This window comes from Oryctolagus cuniculus, chromosome 7 (genome assembly GCF_964237555.1).
Source record: "Oryctolagus cuniculus chromosome 7, mOryCun1.1, whole genome shotgun sequence".
Lineage (NCBI taxonomy): Eukaryota > Metazoa > Chordata > Mammalia > Lagomorpha > Leporidae > Oryctolagus > Oryctolagus cuniculus.
Window position 1 is genome coordinate 29,532,202 of NC_091438.1, and position 19,701 is coordinate 29,551,902.

The window sequence follows — 19,701 nt, forward strand, 5'->3', positions numbered from 1 at the left end:
TGTTTCCTTCAAGATCTCATTGCTTAACCTTTTAGCTCTTCTTGTTCTTTCCAGTTTCTTTGCATTCATAAAGAGGGGCCCTTGTGCTGACTGTCTTTAAACAATAACCATATTCCAACCAGCCCTGTGTCCCTCAGGGTCAGAGAGAGGGGCTCGAGTTTCCCTAATGCAGTGTACACTGGGGCTGAGGCGCTGCGGCCAACTGGAGCTGCTAGCATTTCCAGACCCCGGGAGGCTGCAGCAGTCTGTGCCAGCTTTATCTCCCTCATGCACACGTGCTGCTTGTCAGTTTCAAGTGTCAGCCCCTGTTCCATTATTTAAAGACAGTAGGCTTTGTGTTGAGATGGATGGAAAATATTTTTAAACCTTCCAGAGATGCTGGAAAATGACCATTTTTGGACATGAAAGGAGCCTGTCACCTTACAAGTCCATCAATAGGTAAAAGTCATTGACACCCGTGCCAGTTTGAGTCCAGGATCAGTTACAGTTGGCATAAATATTACTGAGCCATGGTGTTCTCAGGATGTTGTTAAGTAAGAAATTTTATTTATATCTCAGTGAGACAATCCTACCACTTGCAAGGCCAAAGAGAAGGACTTTGGGGGCCCTAAATGTAACCATCCACAACCATCCACACGCATGCTCCCCTTTCACCCTTGTGTGTCGAGTTGTATTTTGTGACATGAAATAGCAAAACAGTAACCCTTGGACCTATGTAGTATGTGCAAAATTCTCCTTTTGAAAGCACTGATTTCAACTATAATGAAAACACTGTAGGACATGTAATTTAGGAATCGGCTATTCGTATTGTAAAATCTGTGCTTTCCAAAACAGTTGCTTTCAAGAATGCTTCGAAGAGAAGTTTCCCAACATTTTAAATAAAAGCTAAATGTAGCACATCTATTGTTAAAAAAAAAAAAAAAAAAGGTGCCGTGCGTGTTTGGGGGAAGCAGCAGGCCCTCATTCACAGAAGGCTGTGCATTCCAGAATGCAGCAGTGTGCTCTCCGGAAGTTCCTCACACTGGTATTTCCTCAAGCTTTGCTACCTGATCAGTACGCTGTTTGCATGTTCCCATAATTAAGTTGTTTCCCTCAGCATAGTGACCGTCCTCAGAACTCTGGGTATGTGAAATACACAAAACTCTTTAAAGCAACTCTATGGAAAGGAGGGCTGAATATTCTATACTCCATTTTTTTCTTGCTTTCCAAGTATTGGCTTTCCTTTCAGACGCCACCAATGCCCCAACCTTGAGTGACTTTCGTATTCCTTCAGATTCTTCTTCCATAAATTCTCTATGCCTGTCATCCTGTGGATGGATATGCTCCTTGTATAGTTTATCTTTTATGTATGTTCCTCCCTTCCTGGTCTAGAAAATTATTAGAGGACCTGCATTACATCATTTTGGTATCTCCAATGCCAGAAAAAAATGCGGTATCTCTCAAGCTTTTGTGCACATAGGGAATACCTGGCGATCTTGTTGAACTGAAGACTGATATTCATTTGGTCTGGAGTGAAGCCTGAAATTCTGCATTTATGGCAAATGCGATGCAGCTTGTCCACAGACTACCCTTTGAGTGAGAAGTCTCAGCAGATGTCTACTGATACTGTTATTTGTTTCAGAAAAAAAATTATTAATACTTTATTTTTTGTAGTTTGCAAACATCATTGAGAAGTGAACAGAGGGCCTACGCTGTGGCACAGTGGGTTAACGCCCTGGCCTGAGGCGCCGACATCCCATGTGGGCGCCGGTTCGAGACCTGCCTGCTCCACTTCCTGTCCAGCTCTCTGCTCTGGCCCGGGAAAGCAGTGGAGGGTGCCCAAGTCCTTGGGCCCCTGCACCCACGTGGGAGACCGGGAAGGGCTCCTGGCTCCTGGCTTTGGATCGGCACAGCTCCAGCCGTTGTGGCCATCTGGGATTGAACCATCAGATGGAGGACTTCTCTCTGCCTCTCCTCTCTGTGTAACTCTGACTTTCAAATAAATAGATAAATAAATCTTTGGCCAGCGCCGTGACTCACTAGGCTAATCCTCCGCCTGCGGCGCTGGCACCCCAGGTTCTAGTCCTGATTGGGGTGCCAGATTCTGTCCCGGTGCCCCTCTTCCAGTCCAGCTCTCTGCTGTGGCCCAGGAAGGCAGTGGAGGATGGCCCACTAGGAGGAAGCACCTGGCTCCTGGCTTCGGATCGGCGCAAGCAAGTTGGGGATTGAACCAACAGAAGAAAGACCTTTCTCTCTGTCTCTCTCTCTCTCACTGTCTAGCTCTGCCTGTCAAAAAAAGAAAAAAAAAAGTGAACAGAAATTTAAGTCAGTCTGTAAATTATTGAAGGTGTTGGATTTTTTTTTTCTGATTTCTCCATCTGATCAATAGGAATATAGCTTATCTATTCTTCTAAATACCAGACTGGATGAGATTATGTATAAATAACTTCTGTTTCTGGCTTCACTAGATTCAGGCTAAAAAACAAAAGCCACTGTAACTCATTTCTAGTCACCTGAATTATCTGGTCTTTTCCTCATTTTTGTTCTTGAAGAGCAGATGTAGTTTTCCCAAAGAACTCAAATTCAATGGGTATCATATTTCAGTGTCAAGAATTATGCATACAATAGTTCCTCTTATCCATGGCTCCACTTGTCACAGTTTTAGGTACCCAAAGTCATCGATGGTCCAAAAATAATATGGAAAATTGCAGAAATAAATCACAAGGTTTAAAAAAAAAGTTTGCTTACTATTTAATAGGCAGAGACACAGAGAGGGAGAGACAGAGATCTTCCTTCCACTGGTTCATTCCTAAAATGGCCGCAACATCTAGGACTGGGCCAGGCTGAAACCAGGAGACAGGAACTCCATCTGGTTCTCCCACGTGGGTGGCAGGGGCCCAAGTACTTGAGCCCAAGTACTTGACAGCTGGGATTCAGTGCAGCACTCTGATATGAGATGCTGGCCTCGCAAGTGACAGCTTACCCCACTGGCCACAACACTGGCCCCCATTCCTAAGTTTTAAAGAACTTTTATTATAGTATGTTACAATTTTCCATTGCATTATTATTAACCTCTTACTGTGCCTAATTTATAAATTAAACTTTATCAAAGGTATGTATGTATAAGAACAAACTGCATTCCTGTAGTGTTTGTACTATCTGCGGTTTCAGGCATCCGCTGGGGCTCTTGCAACATATGCCTTAGGGGTGAGCGGGACTTCTATATACTTAATGTAAGCCTTTTAGTTAATATAAACCCTGTAAAGTAATTCCTTGGCTTTTTTGATGGAATTCCAAAGTGGGGCAATAAATGTTATCAACAGGCAAGGATTCTGTGTCTCCAGGCTTTAATGGCAACCAAAAACACCATGCTGCTTTCCACAGAGAGTGAGTTCTTGATCTCCCTTGTCTACCCAAATAGAGAATGCATTAAAGGTAATCCTGGGAGATTATGTTTACTTGGAACATTGGTCTAAATTTTCTCTGTCTCTTTTTTTAATGTATTTATTTGAGAGATACACAGAGACAGAAGCCACCCATCCATCACTCCCCAAAATCCTAAATCAACTGGTGCTGGGTGCCAGCTGAGCCAGGAGTCAGGAACTCAATCCAGGTGTCCCATGTGGGAGTCAGAAAACCAATTACTTGAGTCATCACCACTGTCTCCCAAGGTCTGCATTAGGAGGAAGCTGGAGTCAGAAGCTGGGTTTCAAACCCAGGTACTCCTCTTAACCTCCAGTAGGACTAAACTCACTTCTCTGGTTGCTTTGATGAAGAGTTCATTTGCTTCCTTCTTGAGAAATATAAATTGTTTCTTTGAACCATAGCCTATACTTTTTTTTTAATTCCTTTTCTCCCCAGACTCCCTAATCTCAGTCAATCTCAGTCCATGCTTTACAAGTGAAATTAGGCAAACTAAAAGATAATATCTTTGTTCTCTGAGAAATAAAGTATTTTCAAAAATTTTTTATTTTCTTCCTAGTTATAGAAGTGATTCATGTTTTTTATCGCATTGTCCCAAAAAAAGCAAAATTAAGGAAATTATGGAAAAGAGCCAACAAAACAAAAATTATAGAACTGTAATTGTTTTGTCTGCTTCCCAGAAATATTGTGAACACTTTTGCTCTCACATTGTCTTTTAATTGCATATTATAAAAATAAAATTAATATCATAAAATGATTATTATTTTGTAGCATCTCATATAATTAGAAAGTATGTTACAGTTTCCTCTAATATCACTAAATAAATTTCTGTAATATGGATATTGATAACTGCATAGTGTCTCAGTACATAAATTAGATAATATTACTGTTCTAGTTTTTCTTCTAATTTTTTAAATAAAGACATTACAGAGACAAGCTTTATATATAAATTTTAACAAGGTTTTTCCTATTCCCTTAGAATCAATTTCTTTTTTTTTTAATTGCTGGATCAGTGGATAAACAATGTTCATTTATAATTTGTTTTGTCTTGCCCTTTATAAAACTGTAGTTTAATAGACTGCTACTTAAATGGTTTCATGGTTTCCTTTGCAAAATGTTTTCTATGAATAGCAAGATGTATTTTTGTTCCTGACGTACTCAGTATTTGGAACACTGATTAACCTGAGTAGATCAGAAGCTATAGACATTGCAACAAGCAGCATTTATCAATTTGACTTACCAGCATACACTGTGTAGTTCTGTTATGGTCTTGTCACATTTGAGACATTAGGTTATAAAAACAGCACATAAAGCAATTCATAAGTGAATTTTAATCAAGAGTGAACGGCTGTTTGCCAAAACAAGAATTAGTCTTTTAAGTATTTTTCTCTTACTCAGGAAATTGTGTTGGTAAACATGTGATATTCTGAGTCAAGCAAGTAAAAAAGAATATAAGAAACAGAAAGTTGGTTAACTGTTTCCATTAGTATAAGGAGTACATGGACTAATAATCTTGACCATCAGTTAATTAATTGCATTTCAAAATATCCTTTTTATCATGTCTTAAAAAACAGAATCTAGTAAGAAAAAAAAGGCATTTTGTTTTTAAATTAGCGGAATTGCATGAGCCCTTTGTACCACAGCACTGATTTAAAAATAGGGCCCACTTTGGTATAGCTAATTCAACAAATGTAGCAGACGGCTATATAAGTATTTTATGAGTTTACATTGCTTTACAAAAGCAAGTAAATTTTTCACAAATTGAAATATTTAGCTCATAAAATGGTGATTTGGTGTTTTTTAAACATTCATTGTTTCAAAGTGTCTACACCTAAGAACCTATAGTAACATGGCACAGTAATAGTTAGAATATCTGCCAATACATGTGATTGTTCTGTAAGTTAACTGTACTTTTAGAAAGCTTAAAACATTGCCTGGGCCAGCACTGTGGCATAGCGGGTATAGCCGCTGCCTGCAGTGCTGGCATCCCATATGGGCACTGATTCAAGTCCTGGCTGCTCCACTTCCAAGCCAGCTTTCTGCTATGGCCTGGGAAAGCAGTAGAAGATGGCTCAAGTCTTTGGACTGCTGTATCCGCATGGGAAGACCTGGATTTCTTTTAATAAGAATCTAAGGCAATCCTCCTCATTTTCCTCTTCCTCTTCTTCCTCCTTTCTCTTCTCACTCCTCTTCAGCCCCAGCTCAGCCCCTGACCCCACTCCCAGAAATAAAAAAAATAAAAAATAAGAATCTAAGGCAGCTTATAAAATTTAAACAATAGAGCAAGATAAATAGAGTAAGGAAATCAGGACAGTGAACAAATGAGAATCCTAATGATAAATTACATGCCACACCATAAAGTAAGTCCTATACTTTTTTTTTTTAACAAAAAGTGGAGGCACAATATGAAATAGCTTTAGACTTCCACATAATTAAATTGCATAACTGAAGGTATCCTTAGGATGAACAAATTAGTTCGGGCAAGGATGTTGAACTATAAGTTAGGAAACCTGCTTAGGAAACCTACTTCCCAAATTGGAGTACAGAGTTCAAGTTCTGGCTGTGATGAGTCTGATACAGATTCCTAAAAATGCACCTGGAATGCAGCAGATGATGGCTCAATTGTTTGAGTCCCTACCTCCCATTTTGGAGACTCAGATGGAGTTCTTGGCTCCTGATTTTGGCTTAGCCCAGTGTTGGCTATTGCAGGCATATGGGAAATGAACCACCCAATGGAAGATCTTTTTCTCTATGTCCCCACCCCCTACCATCACTCTGCCTTTCAAATAAATAAATAAAATTTTACCAAAAAATGAACTGCTTACAGAAAGCTCACCATTTCCTGGTACCCAGGAGAAAATGCCTTCATGGACCTCCAGACACTATGTGATCTAGCACTTGCTGTTTTCAGGAACAGCCGGTTTCTTTTATTTATTTATTTTTTTAAAGAGAGAATGATCTTTCTTTTTTTATTTTATTTATTTGACAAGTAGAGTTATAGACAGTGAGAGAGAGAGACAGAGAGAAAGGTCTTCCTTCCATTGGTTCACTCCCCAAATGGCTGCTACAGCCAGTGCTGTGCTGATCCAAAGTCAGGAGCCAGGTGCTTCCTCCTGGTCTCCCCATGCAGGTGCAGGGGCCCAAGCACTTGGGCCATCCTCCGCTGCCCTCCCGGGCCACAGCAGAGAGCTGGACTGGAAGAGGAGCAACCAGGACTAGAACCAGCGCCCACATGGGATGCCGGCGCCGCAGGCGGAGGATTAACCAAGTGAGCCACGGCGCCAGCCCAAGAACAGCCAGTTTATTAGGCTAACCTTTCTAAGAAGATGATGGCATTCCTGCAGTTTGTGACAATTATATAACAAGTCAAAATGATCTGATCTCACAGCTAGTGCAACTTAGGAATAGAGTTCTTAAAACAATAATAGGGTTGTTCTATTTCCTGCAAGCAATTCACTATGTGCCATATCTTGACTCCAGCTTCCTGTCAATGCATGTCCTGGGAGGTAATGGGTGATGGGATCAAGCAGTTGGAACCCTGTCACCCTTGTAGGAGACTTAGATTGAGTTCTGGATTCCTGGCTTTAGCCTGGCCCCGTCCTGACCATTGTAGACATTTGGAGAGTAAACCAGCAAATGGCAATAATGCTCGCTCACTCTCTCCCTTTCAAATAAATAAAATAAATGAATTTTTTTTTAAAAAAAAAAAAGGGATGCCTAGAGAAGATTCGATCCAATACAAACATCATATTTTTTTTTTTTTGACAGAGTTAGACAGTAAGAGGTAGAGACAAAGAGAGAAGTCTTCCTTCCATTGGTTCACCCCTCAAAAGGCTGCTACAGCCGGTGCTGTGCCGATCCAAAGCCAGGAGCCAGGTGCTTCCTCCTGGTCTCCCATACAGGTTCAGGGGCCCAAGCACTTGGGCCATCCTCCACTGCCCTCCCAGGCCACAGCAGAGAGCTGGACTGGAAGAGGAGCAACCGGGACTGGAATCTGGCGCCCATATGAGATGCCAGCGCCGCAGGCGGAGGATTAACCAAGTGAGCCACGGCGCCAGCCCCAAACATCATATATTAAGAGCCTTCTTCTGTGAGGTACACTGAATGCTTTATGGGATGCTTAGAATAATAAGACACAGTCCCTTTTTCCAGTGGACTTAGCCACTTTAGGAAGAGACATTCACAAATTGGTTTTTACGCACCCAATAAATGGTAAACACTTCCCATGTGATAGGCACTGTTTGAGCATTCAGAATGCCGCAGGAAACAAGATGGATAACTACTTTGCTTTTATAGAGAAACAAACAACATAAAATTTCAGCTACTCTATAAATCACTGTGCTAAATACCCTTTGTAGCCCAAAGAGTTCTTAAATCTACCTGGCAATTGAAAAACACTTCACTAGGCTAATCCTCTACCTAGCGGCGCTGGCACACCGGGTTCTAGTCCTGGTCGGGGCGCCGGATTCTGTCCCGGTTGCCCCTCTTCCAGGCCAGCTCTCTGCTGTGGCCCGGGAGTGCAGTGGAGGATGGCCCAAGTGCTTGGGCCCTGCACCCCATGGGAGACCAGGATAAGTACCTGGCTCCTGCCATCGGATCAGCGCGGTGCGCCGGCCGCAGCGCGCCGGCCGCAGCGGCCATTGGAGGGTGAACCAATGGCAAAAGGAAGACCTTTCTCTCTCTCACTGTCTACTCTGCCTGTCAAAAGAAGGAAAGGAAAGGAAAGGAAAGGAAAGGAAAGGAAAGGAAAGGGAAGGGAAGGGAAGGGAAGGGAAGGGAAGGGAAGGGAAGGGAAGGGAGAAGAAAGCCACTTCATGGTGGTAACACTTTTTGGGGGAGACTTAGTTTAAGGGATCAGAGAAGAAGAGAAATAACATGTTACAAGAAGTAGCATGAAAGGCTGGCTGTGGTGTAGTGGGTTAACGCCCTGGCCTGCAGTGCTGGCATCCCATATGGAATGCCACTTCAAGACCCTGCTGCTCCACTTCCAATCCAGCTCTCTACTATGGCCTGGGAAAGTAGTACAAGATGGCCCAAGTGCTTGGGCCCCTGCACCCATGTAGGAGACCTGTAAGAAGCTCCTGGCTCCTGGCTCCTGGCTCCTGGCTTTGGATCAGCGCAGCTCCGGCCATTGCGGCCAACTGGGGAGTGAACCAGTGGATAGAAGACTCTCTCTCTCTCTCTCTCTCTCCCCCTCTCCTCTGTGTAACTGACTTTCAAATAAGGATATATCAATCTTTAAAAATTCAAAAAAAGAAGTAGCATGAGCAAATCATGGTAAAATGTAGATGTGTTGATACCCTCTCTATTCCATTGTGTTTGAGAGATCTTTTGGGTATCACAGAGAATATAGAGGACTCAAGGCAAGTTATATAAAGAGGTTTCCTGGGGCCAGCACTGTGGCTCAGTAGGTTAATCTTCTGCCTGCGGTGCCGGCATCCCATATGGGCACCGGTTCTAGTCCTGGCTGCTGCACTTCCCATCCAGCTCTCTACTATGGCCTGGGAAAGCAGTACAAGATGGCCCCAAGTCCTTGGGCCCCTGCACCCACATGGGAGACCGGGAAGAAGCACCTGGCTCCTGGCTTCGGATCGGTGCAACTCCGGCTTTTGTTGCCATTAGGGAGTGAACCAACGGATGGACGGAAGACCTCTCTCTCTGTCTCTCCCTCTGTCTGTAACTCTACCTCTCAAATAAATAAATAAAACCTTAAAAAAAAAAAAAAAGAGGTTTCCTGATGTGGCAAATATGAAGCTCATGTTTTGTTATTGGGGTACCTGAACTAAGTTTTGTTTCTCTTTCATCAACCTTTTTCACTTCTAGATATTTTTAAAAGGAAAAATCAGGTAGTAGTGAGGGATTAAATAAGACTAAAGGAGAAGTTCCTTGATACACCAGATCTTGTAAGTTTAGACTTAAAATCACTGAAGAGCCATCGGGTGTTTGAGGCAGGGAGAAATTGTATCATGCAAGCTCCCATTGCATCTTGCTGAACTAAGGCAGTAGATATGAAGAATGGAAAGGAATTCACAGAACTGAGAGGATGCTGCGAAGCCTTCCATAGATACCCTAGTGTTCTCTCTTTTATGTTCCCATAATAATTTGCATATATCTCCAATCTCTTCTATCTCTTATCATACTGTGAGGCCTTTTATAATGGTAGAGTCAGCTTGCACCAGTTTGCAAAACCCAGTTGTTAATATCTCCCAACTCCACTTTCTGTCACAGAGGGAGTACGTGTACCTTGAAAATGGACAAATAAGACAAATTACTTTTTTATTATTGTTTTGAAAGCTGATTGTCAATCATCACTGGCTACTTATTTACTGTTCTGCCTTCCTGTAAGATGCTTAGAATAAAAATACCATCATATTAATTTTTATTTCCTTATCTCTAATATCAGTACTTCACATATTATAGGTATCAATAAATACTTATTGACTAAATAGAGGGACAGATTAAGAAATGAGATAAACAATGAATGATCCATCGATTGTGGGTATTGATTGAAATAGAAATAGCCTTTTATTATCTAGACTGAACATTTGGGAAAACAGTCATGCTACTAAGAACCAGACACAGGAAATAGAATAGATAGAAGGTGGGGAGGGACAGATAGTGGGAGAAGATAATTTGTTTCATTTGTAACATGTTTGAGATGGTAGAAGATCTGGGTGGAGATGCCTAGCATTCATTCTAATTGCTATTCATTGACATTTTTGAAATTACTTTCCCTGTGGTTTTCTAAAACACAGCTATATAGACTGATTATCATTTATTTTAGCAAGATTGCTCCGAAAGTAAATCAAAGTTTTATAATGCAGCCGGAACACTTCTTTGTCAAGGAAAAGCAGAGATCAGACAATATAGAAGAGAATAACTGAGGAAATGGAATGGTTTTTCAGCAGTATAAATTTATTATTTCATGATCATAGTTAGAGTTTACAGTTTTTTTAAGAAGAGAAAATGGATTTCATGGGAGGATAAAGTTACCTTTTAGAATGTAAGTGATGAGGAAAAGTTTTTCTTTCTAGAAAAGCTATTATAGGTAAAGACACAAGAAAAATATATATTTTTTACAATAAAGACTTGGAGAAGAAAAATGTTACTTCGTAAAAGCACTGGCTTTTTCTGAAACTATCTGATTCATGGAGTATTCTGATTTATTGAGTGAGTATGTGTACAGAGGGAGTATGTGTACCTTGAAAATGGACAAATAAGACAAATTACTTTTTTTATTGATAGAATAATTTAGTATATTTTGTACATTAATTAATGCTTTAAAAATATATAACCAGGAAAATATGCTTGACATTAAAACTATGGTGAATAGTTAACCCTTTCCTTTATAAATGAGAATTTTCCCCAAGATTATATATTAGAATGTGAGTTCATATGCAGTATATTGTTCAAAAAATAGGTGATAATGATAAGGTAGTTCAACAAATAGGATGGAAGATCATTTACTGTAATATCATCTCTAAAGTTTAGAGTGAATTAATCTTCTCTACACTGAATTTTCACCAGAGGTTCAGTAATTCTTCAGTGAGAAATGTGTCTTAGTATTTCAACTGGAAACATCATTCAAAAATGTGCACTTATAAACGTAATGGAGCCTGGTGGATTGGTCCCATCCCATGTATTTACCACATACCATTTTATATCTGTGATGAAACAGTTATCTTAGCCTCCATCAAGGTCACTTTCAGAGCTATGAGATTAGTGTTTAGAGTTTTTGATTCCATTCTCAGACAGGTGTGCCCTAGTTTGAGAAAATCTGTTATACAAAACTGCCAGCTCACAAAGTAGACAAATTAAGTGGTGATTACTTAACATTTCAAAGAGATTTTCTTCAGGGTTCCTTAAAATAGGCACTTCTGAAGAGTGTAATACAGCCAAAGGAGCCTGGACTGTGGGTAACCAAAAGGCTTGGTTTTTCTACCCTATGATGAACAAAGTTGTAAAAATGCATAAATCTGAACATGTTAGTCATTTCATTCACCCACTAAATCATTAATACTGTTCCTCTATGAATCATTCATGAGCATTCTGTGTGTTGAATATATAAAGGTCATAGTTTCTGTTTTTAGGAGTTTATAGATTACAAGAGTGAGACAGATGTGTAAACAAGTAACTGGAATAAAATTTTAATGACAGAGGCAAGGCAGCCTGTTATGAGATCACTTGAGTCTAACGAAGATGAGAGGATGACCTGTGGCAGTAGAAATAGACTTGGAAAGTAAGGAAAGCACGCTGAACTGAACAGATTGGTGCCAATTGGATAGGGGGACCCAAGAAGAAAAGACAGTCTTGTGGTGACTCCGAAACTTTTGGCCTAGATAATTTAGTTGAATGTGATGCCATTCAAGAAGGGAGAAAATTTTGGAGAAGGATGTATGGGAGGAAATTTGGGTGGAGAATGTGTGGAGAGGATAGACAATGAGATTGGTTTTGACAAGTTGAGTAGAAATGTCCTATGGGATAACAAGATTAAGTTGGTTAGGCAGTTGTATATTCCAGCTTGGAATATACAATTAAAAAAAAAAAAAACAGGCAGCAGCTAGAGATTAAATACTCCTCTGATTAAATACTCCTCTGAAGAGAAATGGTAGTAGTGAATGAGGTCGTTCAGGGAGAGCCAGAAGACAAGAAGAGAATGAGGCACGAACACTGTGCAATAAGAAAATGGAAACAGGAACCCGAGGAGGAAGTCTGGAGGAGAACCTTGACTTTGGTGCGTGAGGACTAAGTAATGGGAGAGCTTCAGGAATAGGGCAATGGTCAGTACTAAACATTGAGGATTAATCACAAATGGAGAGAATCTATAGACAATTAGAAGATTATCGGTGTCCTTGGCTAAAGCAATGTGGGGCAGAAAGTTAAAGAGTAAACACAAGGCCGGTACCGCAGCTCAATAGGCTAATCCTCCGCCTGCAGCGCCAGCACCCTGGGTTCTAGTCCCGGTCGGGGCACCGGAATCTGTCCCGGTTGCTCCTCTTCCAGTCCAGCTCTCTGCCTGTGGCCCAGGAGTGCAGTGGAGGATGGCCCAAGTGCTTGGGCCCTGCACCCCATGGGAGACCAGGAGAAGCACCTGGCTCCTGGCTTCGTATCAGCGCTGCGCGCCCGCCACAGCAGCCATTGTGGGGTGAACCAACGGCAAAGGAAGACCTTTCTCTCTGTCTCTCTCTCTCACTGTCCACTCTTCCTGTCAAAAAAAATTAAAAAAAAAAAAAAAAGAGTATACACAAGAGGCTGGTGTTATGGCTCAGCAGGTTAAGTCTGACTGCAACTCCTGCATCCTATAACAACACCAGTTCAAATCCATCTCCCGGCAAGTGTGTCTAGGAAAGCACCAGAAGATGGTCCAAGTGCTTGGACCCTGCACACATGTAGCAGATCTGTATGGAGTTCCTAGGCCCTGGCTTGAACCTGACCCAGTCCCAGCCATGTCTGTCTGTCTGTCTGTCTGCCTCTCTCTCTCTCTCCCTCCCTCTATCTCTCTCTCCCCTTCTGTCTCTGTAACTCTGCCTTTCAGATAAATAAATAAATAATCTTTTAAGAAAGAGAGTAAATGGTAATGGAGCTTACTAAGACTTATACAAAGAAAGGGGAGGAGGGGAGGAGATGGACCAGTACTGAAAGGTACCTATGGGCAGACGTTGTGATACAGTAGGTTAAGTCGTCACTTGGGATGCCTGTGTGCCAACCCCGATGCTGATGCAAGCCCTGGCTACCCCATGCTTTAGATCCAGCTTCCTGCTAATGCTCCTGGGAAGGCAGCAGATGATGGAACAAGTGCTTTGGTCCCTGCCCAGGTGGGAGACCCAGATGAAATTCCTGGATCCAGGCTTTCACTTGGCCTAGCCATAGCTTTTGCAGGAATTTTAGAGAGTGATCCACTGGGTGGAAGTCCTCCCCCTGCTATTCTCACCACCCTATCACTCTGCCTTTCAAATAAAATATATAATAAAAATGATCTTTTTTTAAAAATATGTCCTTTTTTAAGGATGGGAAAGACCTGAGCATTTTCATAGTGTGCAAGGAAGAAGCTACTGGGAGGAGGGAAGTCTTCCATCATGTCTGCTAGCAGCAGCAACATGAGCAAGAAATGACCTCTGTTCAGTTCTGCTTCCAAATCTCTTTTGGAACTTCCGGATCTTAAATCTAGTCAAAAAATGTCTGGGGAACGTACTTACCAGATTTTTCACCTCCAGAGGAGGATAAAAAGTGAGAGAGCTCAATACAATCAAAGCAATCTATGAAAAACCCACAGCCAACATCCTATTGATTGGGGAAAAGTTGGAAGCATTTCCACTGAGATCTGGTACCAGACAGGGATGTCCACTCTCACCACTGCTATTCAATATAGTTCTGGAGGTTCTAGCCAGAGCTATTAGGCAAGAAAAAGAAATTAAAAGGGATACAAATTGGGAAGGAAGAACTCAAACTATCCCTCTTTGCAGATGACATGATTCTTTATTTAGGGGACCCAAAGAACTCTACTAAGAGACTATTGGAACTCATAGAAGAGTTTGGCAAAGTAGCAGGGTATAAAATCAATGCACAAAAATCAATAGCCTTTGTATACACAGACAATGCCATGGCTGAGGAAGAACTTCTAAGATCAATCCCATTCACAATAGCTACAAAAACAATCAAATACCTTGGAATAAACTTAACCAAGGACGTTAAAGATCTCTACGATGAGAATTACAAAATCTTAAAGAAAGAAATAGAAGAGGATACCAAGAAATGGAAAAATCTTCCATGCTCATGGATTGGAAGAATCAATATCATCAAAATGTCCATTCTCCCAAAAGCAATTTATAAATTCAATGCAATACCAATCAAGATACCGAAGACCTTCTTCTCAGATCTGGAAAAATTGGTGCTGAAATTTATATGGAGGCACAAGAGACCTCGAATAGCTAAAGCAATCTTGTACAACAAAAACAAAGCCGGAGGCATCACAATACCAGATTTCAGGACATACTACAGGGCAGTTGTAATCAAAACAGCATGGTACTGGTACAGAAACAGATGGATAGACCAATGGAACAGAATTGAAACACCAGAAATCAACCCAAACATCTACAGCCAACTTATATTTGATCAAGGATCTAAAACTAATTCCTGGAGCAAGGACAGTCTATTCAATAAATGGTGCTGGGAAAATTGGATTTCCACGTGCAGAATCATGAAGCAAGACCCCTACCTTACGCCTTACACAAAAATCCACTCACTATGGGGGTGCAAACTGTTGAAATCTTTACTTAATGTATACTAAACTGATCCTCTGTAAAAAAAAAAAAAAAGAAAAAAAAAAAAGAAATTATCAACTCCCAACTTGACTCTCACTGGGATTAAACATGACAATAGGTCTGATCTGATTTCATCATCATTTAAAAAAAATCATCTATTATTTTTCACTTTATGTTTCTGTGTGGGAGCAAACTGTTGAAATCCTTACTTAATGTATACTAAGCTGATCTTCTGTATATTAAGATAATCGAAAATGAATCTTGATGTGAATGGAAGGGGAGAGGGAGTGGGAAAGGGGAGGGTAGTGGGTGGGAGGGACGGTATGTGGGGGAAGCCATTGTAATCCATAAATCGTACTTTGGAAATTTATATTCATTAAATAAAAGTTAAAAAAATAAATAAAAAAATAAAAAAAAAGTGAGAGAGCTCCTCTTTGGAATCTATCACAGCTAATTTATGTTATTAATTGTAATAAACCATTTGTAATGAACATGAACTTCTTGAGAAAGGAAAAAGAGTTTCTGAGACAGAGTACTTATGGGAAATCGTCTGTTTTCATGCTGAGGTAGTTCCGAACTTGTGCCTTTGAAAGGCAGGAGGAGTTGATGTGACGGCTTCATTTCAGGTGCGGGTGGAGTGGGAAACAGTATCCTGATCATATAGGACTAGAGGTTTGGATTTTCTCTTAAGAAGGCAAGTATAGGAGCGATTAAGACATGAAGTGGTATGATTCAACTAATGTTTTATAAAGCTCTCTCTCTCTCTTTTATGAAGAATAGTTTTCTTAGGAGTAGTGGAAACTAGGAGACCAGAAAGACCAGTGAGAGAAAAAAATCTAGAGAAACAACATTTTATGCAAGAGAATATGGTGGCAGAGTGAAAACAGACTATCGACTGATTATGTGTTATTTTTAATAGTCATATTGACAGAACTTCACGATGAATTGGATGTCACAGGTGCCAAAAACCGATCCCGATTATTTCATTATTTTGTTCCTTTTGGGAAGTTTTCAATTGTTGAGCTGTAGGTTTCTTTAGGATGGTCTAGGAAGGTTGTGCAGTGATTATCAGGGTAGGGTCAGTTATACAGGGGAGAGATTAAGAATGCCTCTCAAGTTTCTCAGTAATAATATGAGTACACTGCAAAGCTTAAACCTCTTATTATATAATATTTATGAAAAAATAGAAAAGAGATAGGAAAATATTTACCAAAAAGTTATCTTTTCCTGCTACACTAATCTTTATGTTCTCAGATTTTACTTACATTAATGAGTTTTGGCTATACGTTAAACTATGTAAAAGTGAGTAAAGAAATTTGCCCAACTCTTTTACTTTTAAATATTTATTTACTTATTTGAAAATCAGAGTTACACAGAGAGAGAAGGAGAGGCAGAGAGAGAGAAAAAAAGACGTCTTCCATCTGCTGGTTCACTCTCCAATTGGCCACAATGGCCAGAGCTGTGCCAAACCAATACCAGAAGCTTCTTCCAGGTCTCCCACAGGGGTGCAGGGGCCCAAGGAGTTGGGCAATCTTCGACTGCTTTCCCAGACCCTAAAAGAGAGCTGGATTAAAGTGAAGCAGCTGGGACTCGAACCAGCGCTCATACAGTATGCTGGCACTGCAGGCAGCGGCTTTACCCGCTACGCCACAGCACTAGCCCCTGACCCCACTCTTAAAAAAGGGAGGATAAGGTGATCATAACTTTACATTTTATTTATTTATTTTTAAAGATTTTATTCGACACACACAGTTACAGAGAGAGGGAGAGACAGAGAGAGGTCTTCCATCTGCTGGTTCACTCCCCAGATGGCCACAATGGCCAGAGCTGGGCCAATCTGAAGCTGGGAACCAGGAGCTTCTTCAGTGTCTTTCATGGGGATGCAAAGGCCCAAGCACTTGGGCTATCTTCTACTGTTTTCCGAGGCCATTAGCAAGGAGCTGGATCCAAAAAGGAGCAGCCAGGACACAAACTGGTGCACATACCGGTTGCCGGCACCACAGGCGGAGGCTTAACCTCATGGCGCCAGCCCCATAATTTTACATTTTAAAAGAACACTTCTGTCAAATAAGACTTTATTTTCATTTTAGCCAGTGCCTGTTATTGAATGCAGTAGCAAAACAAGTAGGCAGTGGTTACTATGACATGAGGTTTGTTGAAACCTGGTGAAAAAGATGAGATTGAGTTGTCTAAATGTTTCACCTGAAATAACAGTTAATTATGACCCTCTTCAGCTTCTGTAGTTTTACATTCCAGTTAATTTTTGTCTAATGAAAAGTGAGATGTAAAGCCAATCACAGTTCACAGCCAGATACTTTAATGATTCCTCATATGTAAACAATTCACGGAGTCTTCAGTGCTAATTAGTGTATTTACTGCGAACTCTCAGCTCATTCCATGAGAGTAATAAATAAGCAGTTGAGTGTCATTTTGCAGTAACACATTCTAAATCCTATATATATAGGTTCTAGAAGGATCTTTAGACATGGTAGAAAGTGGTCTTTAGGTATTTTTCTTGGCTTCCTTTTCTATTTGCAGTGTCTTCCCCATGTCTTATTGTCTTAATTGTAAATTCATCTGCTATTGCTTATCTCCTGGGAATATGAAACTGCAACACCCGCATTGGTTAGTCCCATGCCAGCAGGAACAGCTGTTTGAGGGTTTTGCTAAGATATACTAGAAATACTGTTCAGTATTATAGGACTTATTGAAGAGCACCAGAATAGCTAGAAGCAAGAATATTTGTGTTTTAATTATGGGGCTAGTTCTTTGGTCTTTGTTATTAAGTTTTATTACCTTTGTTACCTATGAAAACAGGGCAACGATTATAACACATTTAAAAAATATTTTTCACAGCTGTTTTAGGATTGCCAGGACTGGAGCTATGATCCTTCCTCTTTTGACACTTGTCTACTTATTTATATCACTGCTAACATCGTTATCCTATAACGTTTAGATTTCCTGGTATTTGGGATTTTCCCAAAATTATTCTAGTGACTGGGTGATTATTCACTGTATGTCACTGATTACATGAATATATTCTATAGTTGATCACAACATTCTTTTTCCTCAAAGTTCTGTAATTAATAAATTTCACAATTATATTTCCAATTCACTTAATTTTTTTAAGTGAAGTGTCATTTTCACACCTGGATATCTCACCTGCATTGTAGAAAACTGAATCAGAATGGGCTACTGTGGAAGCAACTTGTTCTTTGTCCAGATATATTTTATCAGTCCCATAGACCTTATTATTCAGTAAACAATGACATTCTTTATAATGTTCACAACCACAGAATAACGAAACTTTTCTTTGTTTTCAGTGTTTTGCTAACCACCATTCTATTTGGTGTATTTTTCCATGTCTTAGATTTAGAGGTCACTCTGTAAACCAGAATTCTTTCTCCCACTGTTGGATTCCCTGAGCAGAATTTTTAGTACTTGTGATAAGCTGTGAAGTTAGCAAGCATTTAAAGAGCTTAAGCAGGCAAACTTGTAGTGGAGGCTGAATATGCCAGGGATTTGGAGTAATTGAAAGACTGCTGACCCCCCCCCCCAATTGCACACACACATACACACACACATAGACACACACACCACTGTAGGTCCTGAAGCCACTCCCCAGTAAACCTCCTGCATGCATATCTTCAGTTAAATAAATGAATCTTAAAAAAAAAAAAAAAAACAGTAGATGCATAATTTCATGGAAAATTAAGGGGAACAGAATAAAAGTAATGAACGAAAAATATCAATCCATCCTTATTTCTACTTTGTCAAGGTTTTTTTTTTTTATTTTTGAGATTTATTTTTACTTATTTGAAAGAAAGAATTACAGAGGGAGGTAGAGAGAGAGAGAGAGGTCTTCCATCCACTGGCTCACTCTCCAGATAGCCACAGTGGCCAGAGCTGTGCCCATCCAGGAGCTTCTTCTTGGTCTCCCATGTGGATGCAGGGACCCAAGGATTTGGGCCATCTTCCACTGCTTTCTCAGGCCATAGCAGAGATCTGGATCAGAAGTAGAGCAGCCCAGGCCAGCGCCATGGCTCACTAGGCTAATCCTCCGCCTTGCGACGCTGGCACAGCGGGTTCTAGTCCCAGTCTGGGTGCCGGATTCTGTCCCGGTTGCCCCTCTTCCAGGCCAGCTCTCTGCTGTGGCCCGGGAGTGCAGTGGAGGATGGCCCAAGTGCTTGGGCCCTGCACCCCATGGGAGACCAGGATAAGTACCTGGCTCCTGCCAGGATCAGCGCGGTGCGCCGGCCACGGCAGCCATTGGAGGGTGAACCAACGGCAAAGGAAGACCTTTCTCTCTGTCTCTCTCTCTCACTATCCACTCTGCCTGTCAAAATAAATAAATAATTTAAAAAAAAAAAAAAAGAAGTAGTAGAGCAGCCTGGACTAGAACCAGCGCCCTTATGGGGTGCTGGCGCTTGAAGCGGGGCTTCAACCCGCTGTGCTATAGCGCCCCCCTAAAGTGTTTTTCTTAAACTTAATACATGTATAGCAGAATTGGAAGAAAACTTTGAAAATAAAGCTTAAGTAATTAAATGAATGCCTTTAAAATATCCTTACGTGATGGAACCACAAATGTGTCCTTACACTGTAAACTACAGGTTAGTAGTTCTTTGTGATTTTCATGACCATAAACAAGTGATCCACTCAGTGCCTTAGCTTCTCAATCTGTTGCCCTTCTTTCCTTTAACATTCTTGCCCTTACTAAACTAAAACTGGTAATTTTCAATCACTGTTACCCCCTCTCCTTCAGTCTCTGACAACCTCAACTTCAAGCATCCTGTCTCTTAGCTTCTTAACTCACAAACTCTAATACACCCATCTCAATAATGATCCCATCTCATTAGTAGCTCAAATCCTTTGATCTGCCTTTTCATTGTCTCTCAACTCTACACTCTCTAAGTCTTCAAATTCCATTCACTCAACTTAAATTGTTTTGTGCACCATAATTTTCATTCCTTTGCCTTTATATTTTGTTTTATTCTTTTGGTAAAACCCAAGCCCTCTTTAAATTCAATGGCACCTTTTT

At 40.7% G+C, this 19,701-nt stretch overlaps 1 protein-coding gene across 5 annotated transcripts in view; it reads left to right on the forward strand.

Moving 5' to 3' along the window:
• The window catches only part of NME7 (NME/NM23 family member 7), a 257,565-nt gene that overhangs the window by 178,686 nt on the left and 59,178 nt on the right, over positions 1 to 19,701 (forward strand). Inside the window, exon 11 of one of the 5 annotated variants that reach the window (XM_017345708.3) lies at positions 1,654 to 4,431. The exons of the other annotated variants lie outside the window; for them this stretch is intronic. Coding sequence (XP_017201197.1) covers positions 1,654 to 1,677 — 24 coding nt within the window. The 3' untranslated portion in view covers positions 1,678 to 4,431. Of the gene's footprint in view, positions 1 to 1,653; positions 4,432 to 19,701 lie in introns of those variants that run through there. 5 annotated transcript variants of the gene reach the window in all.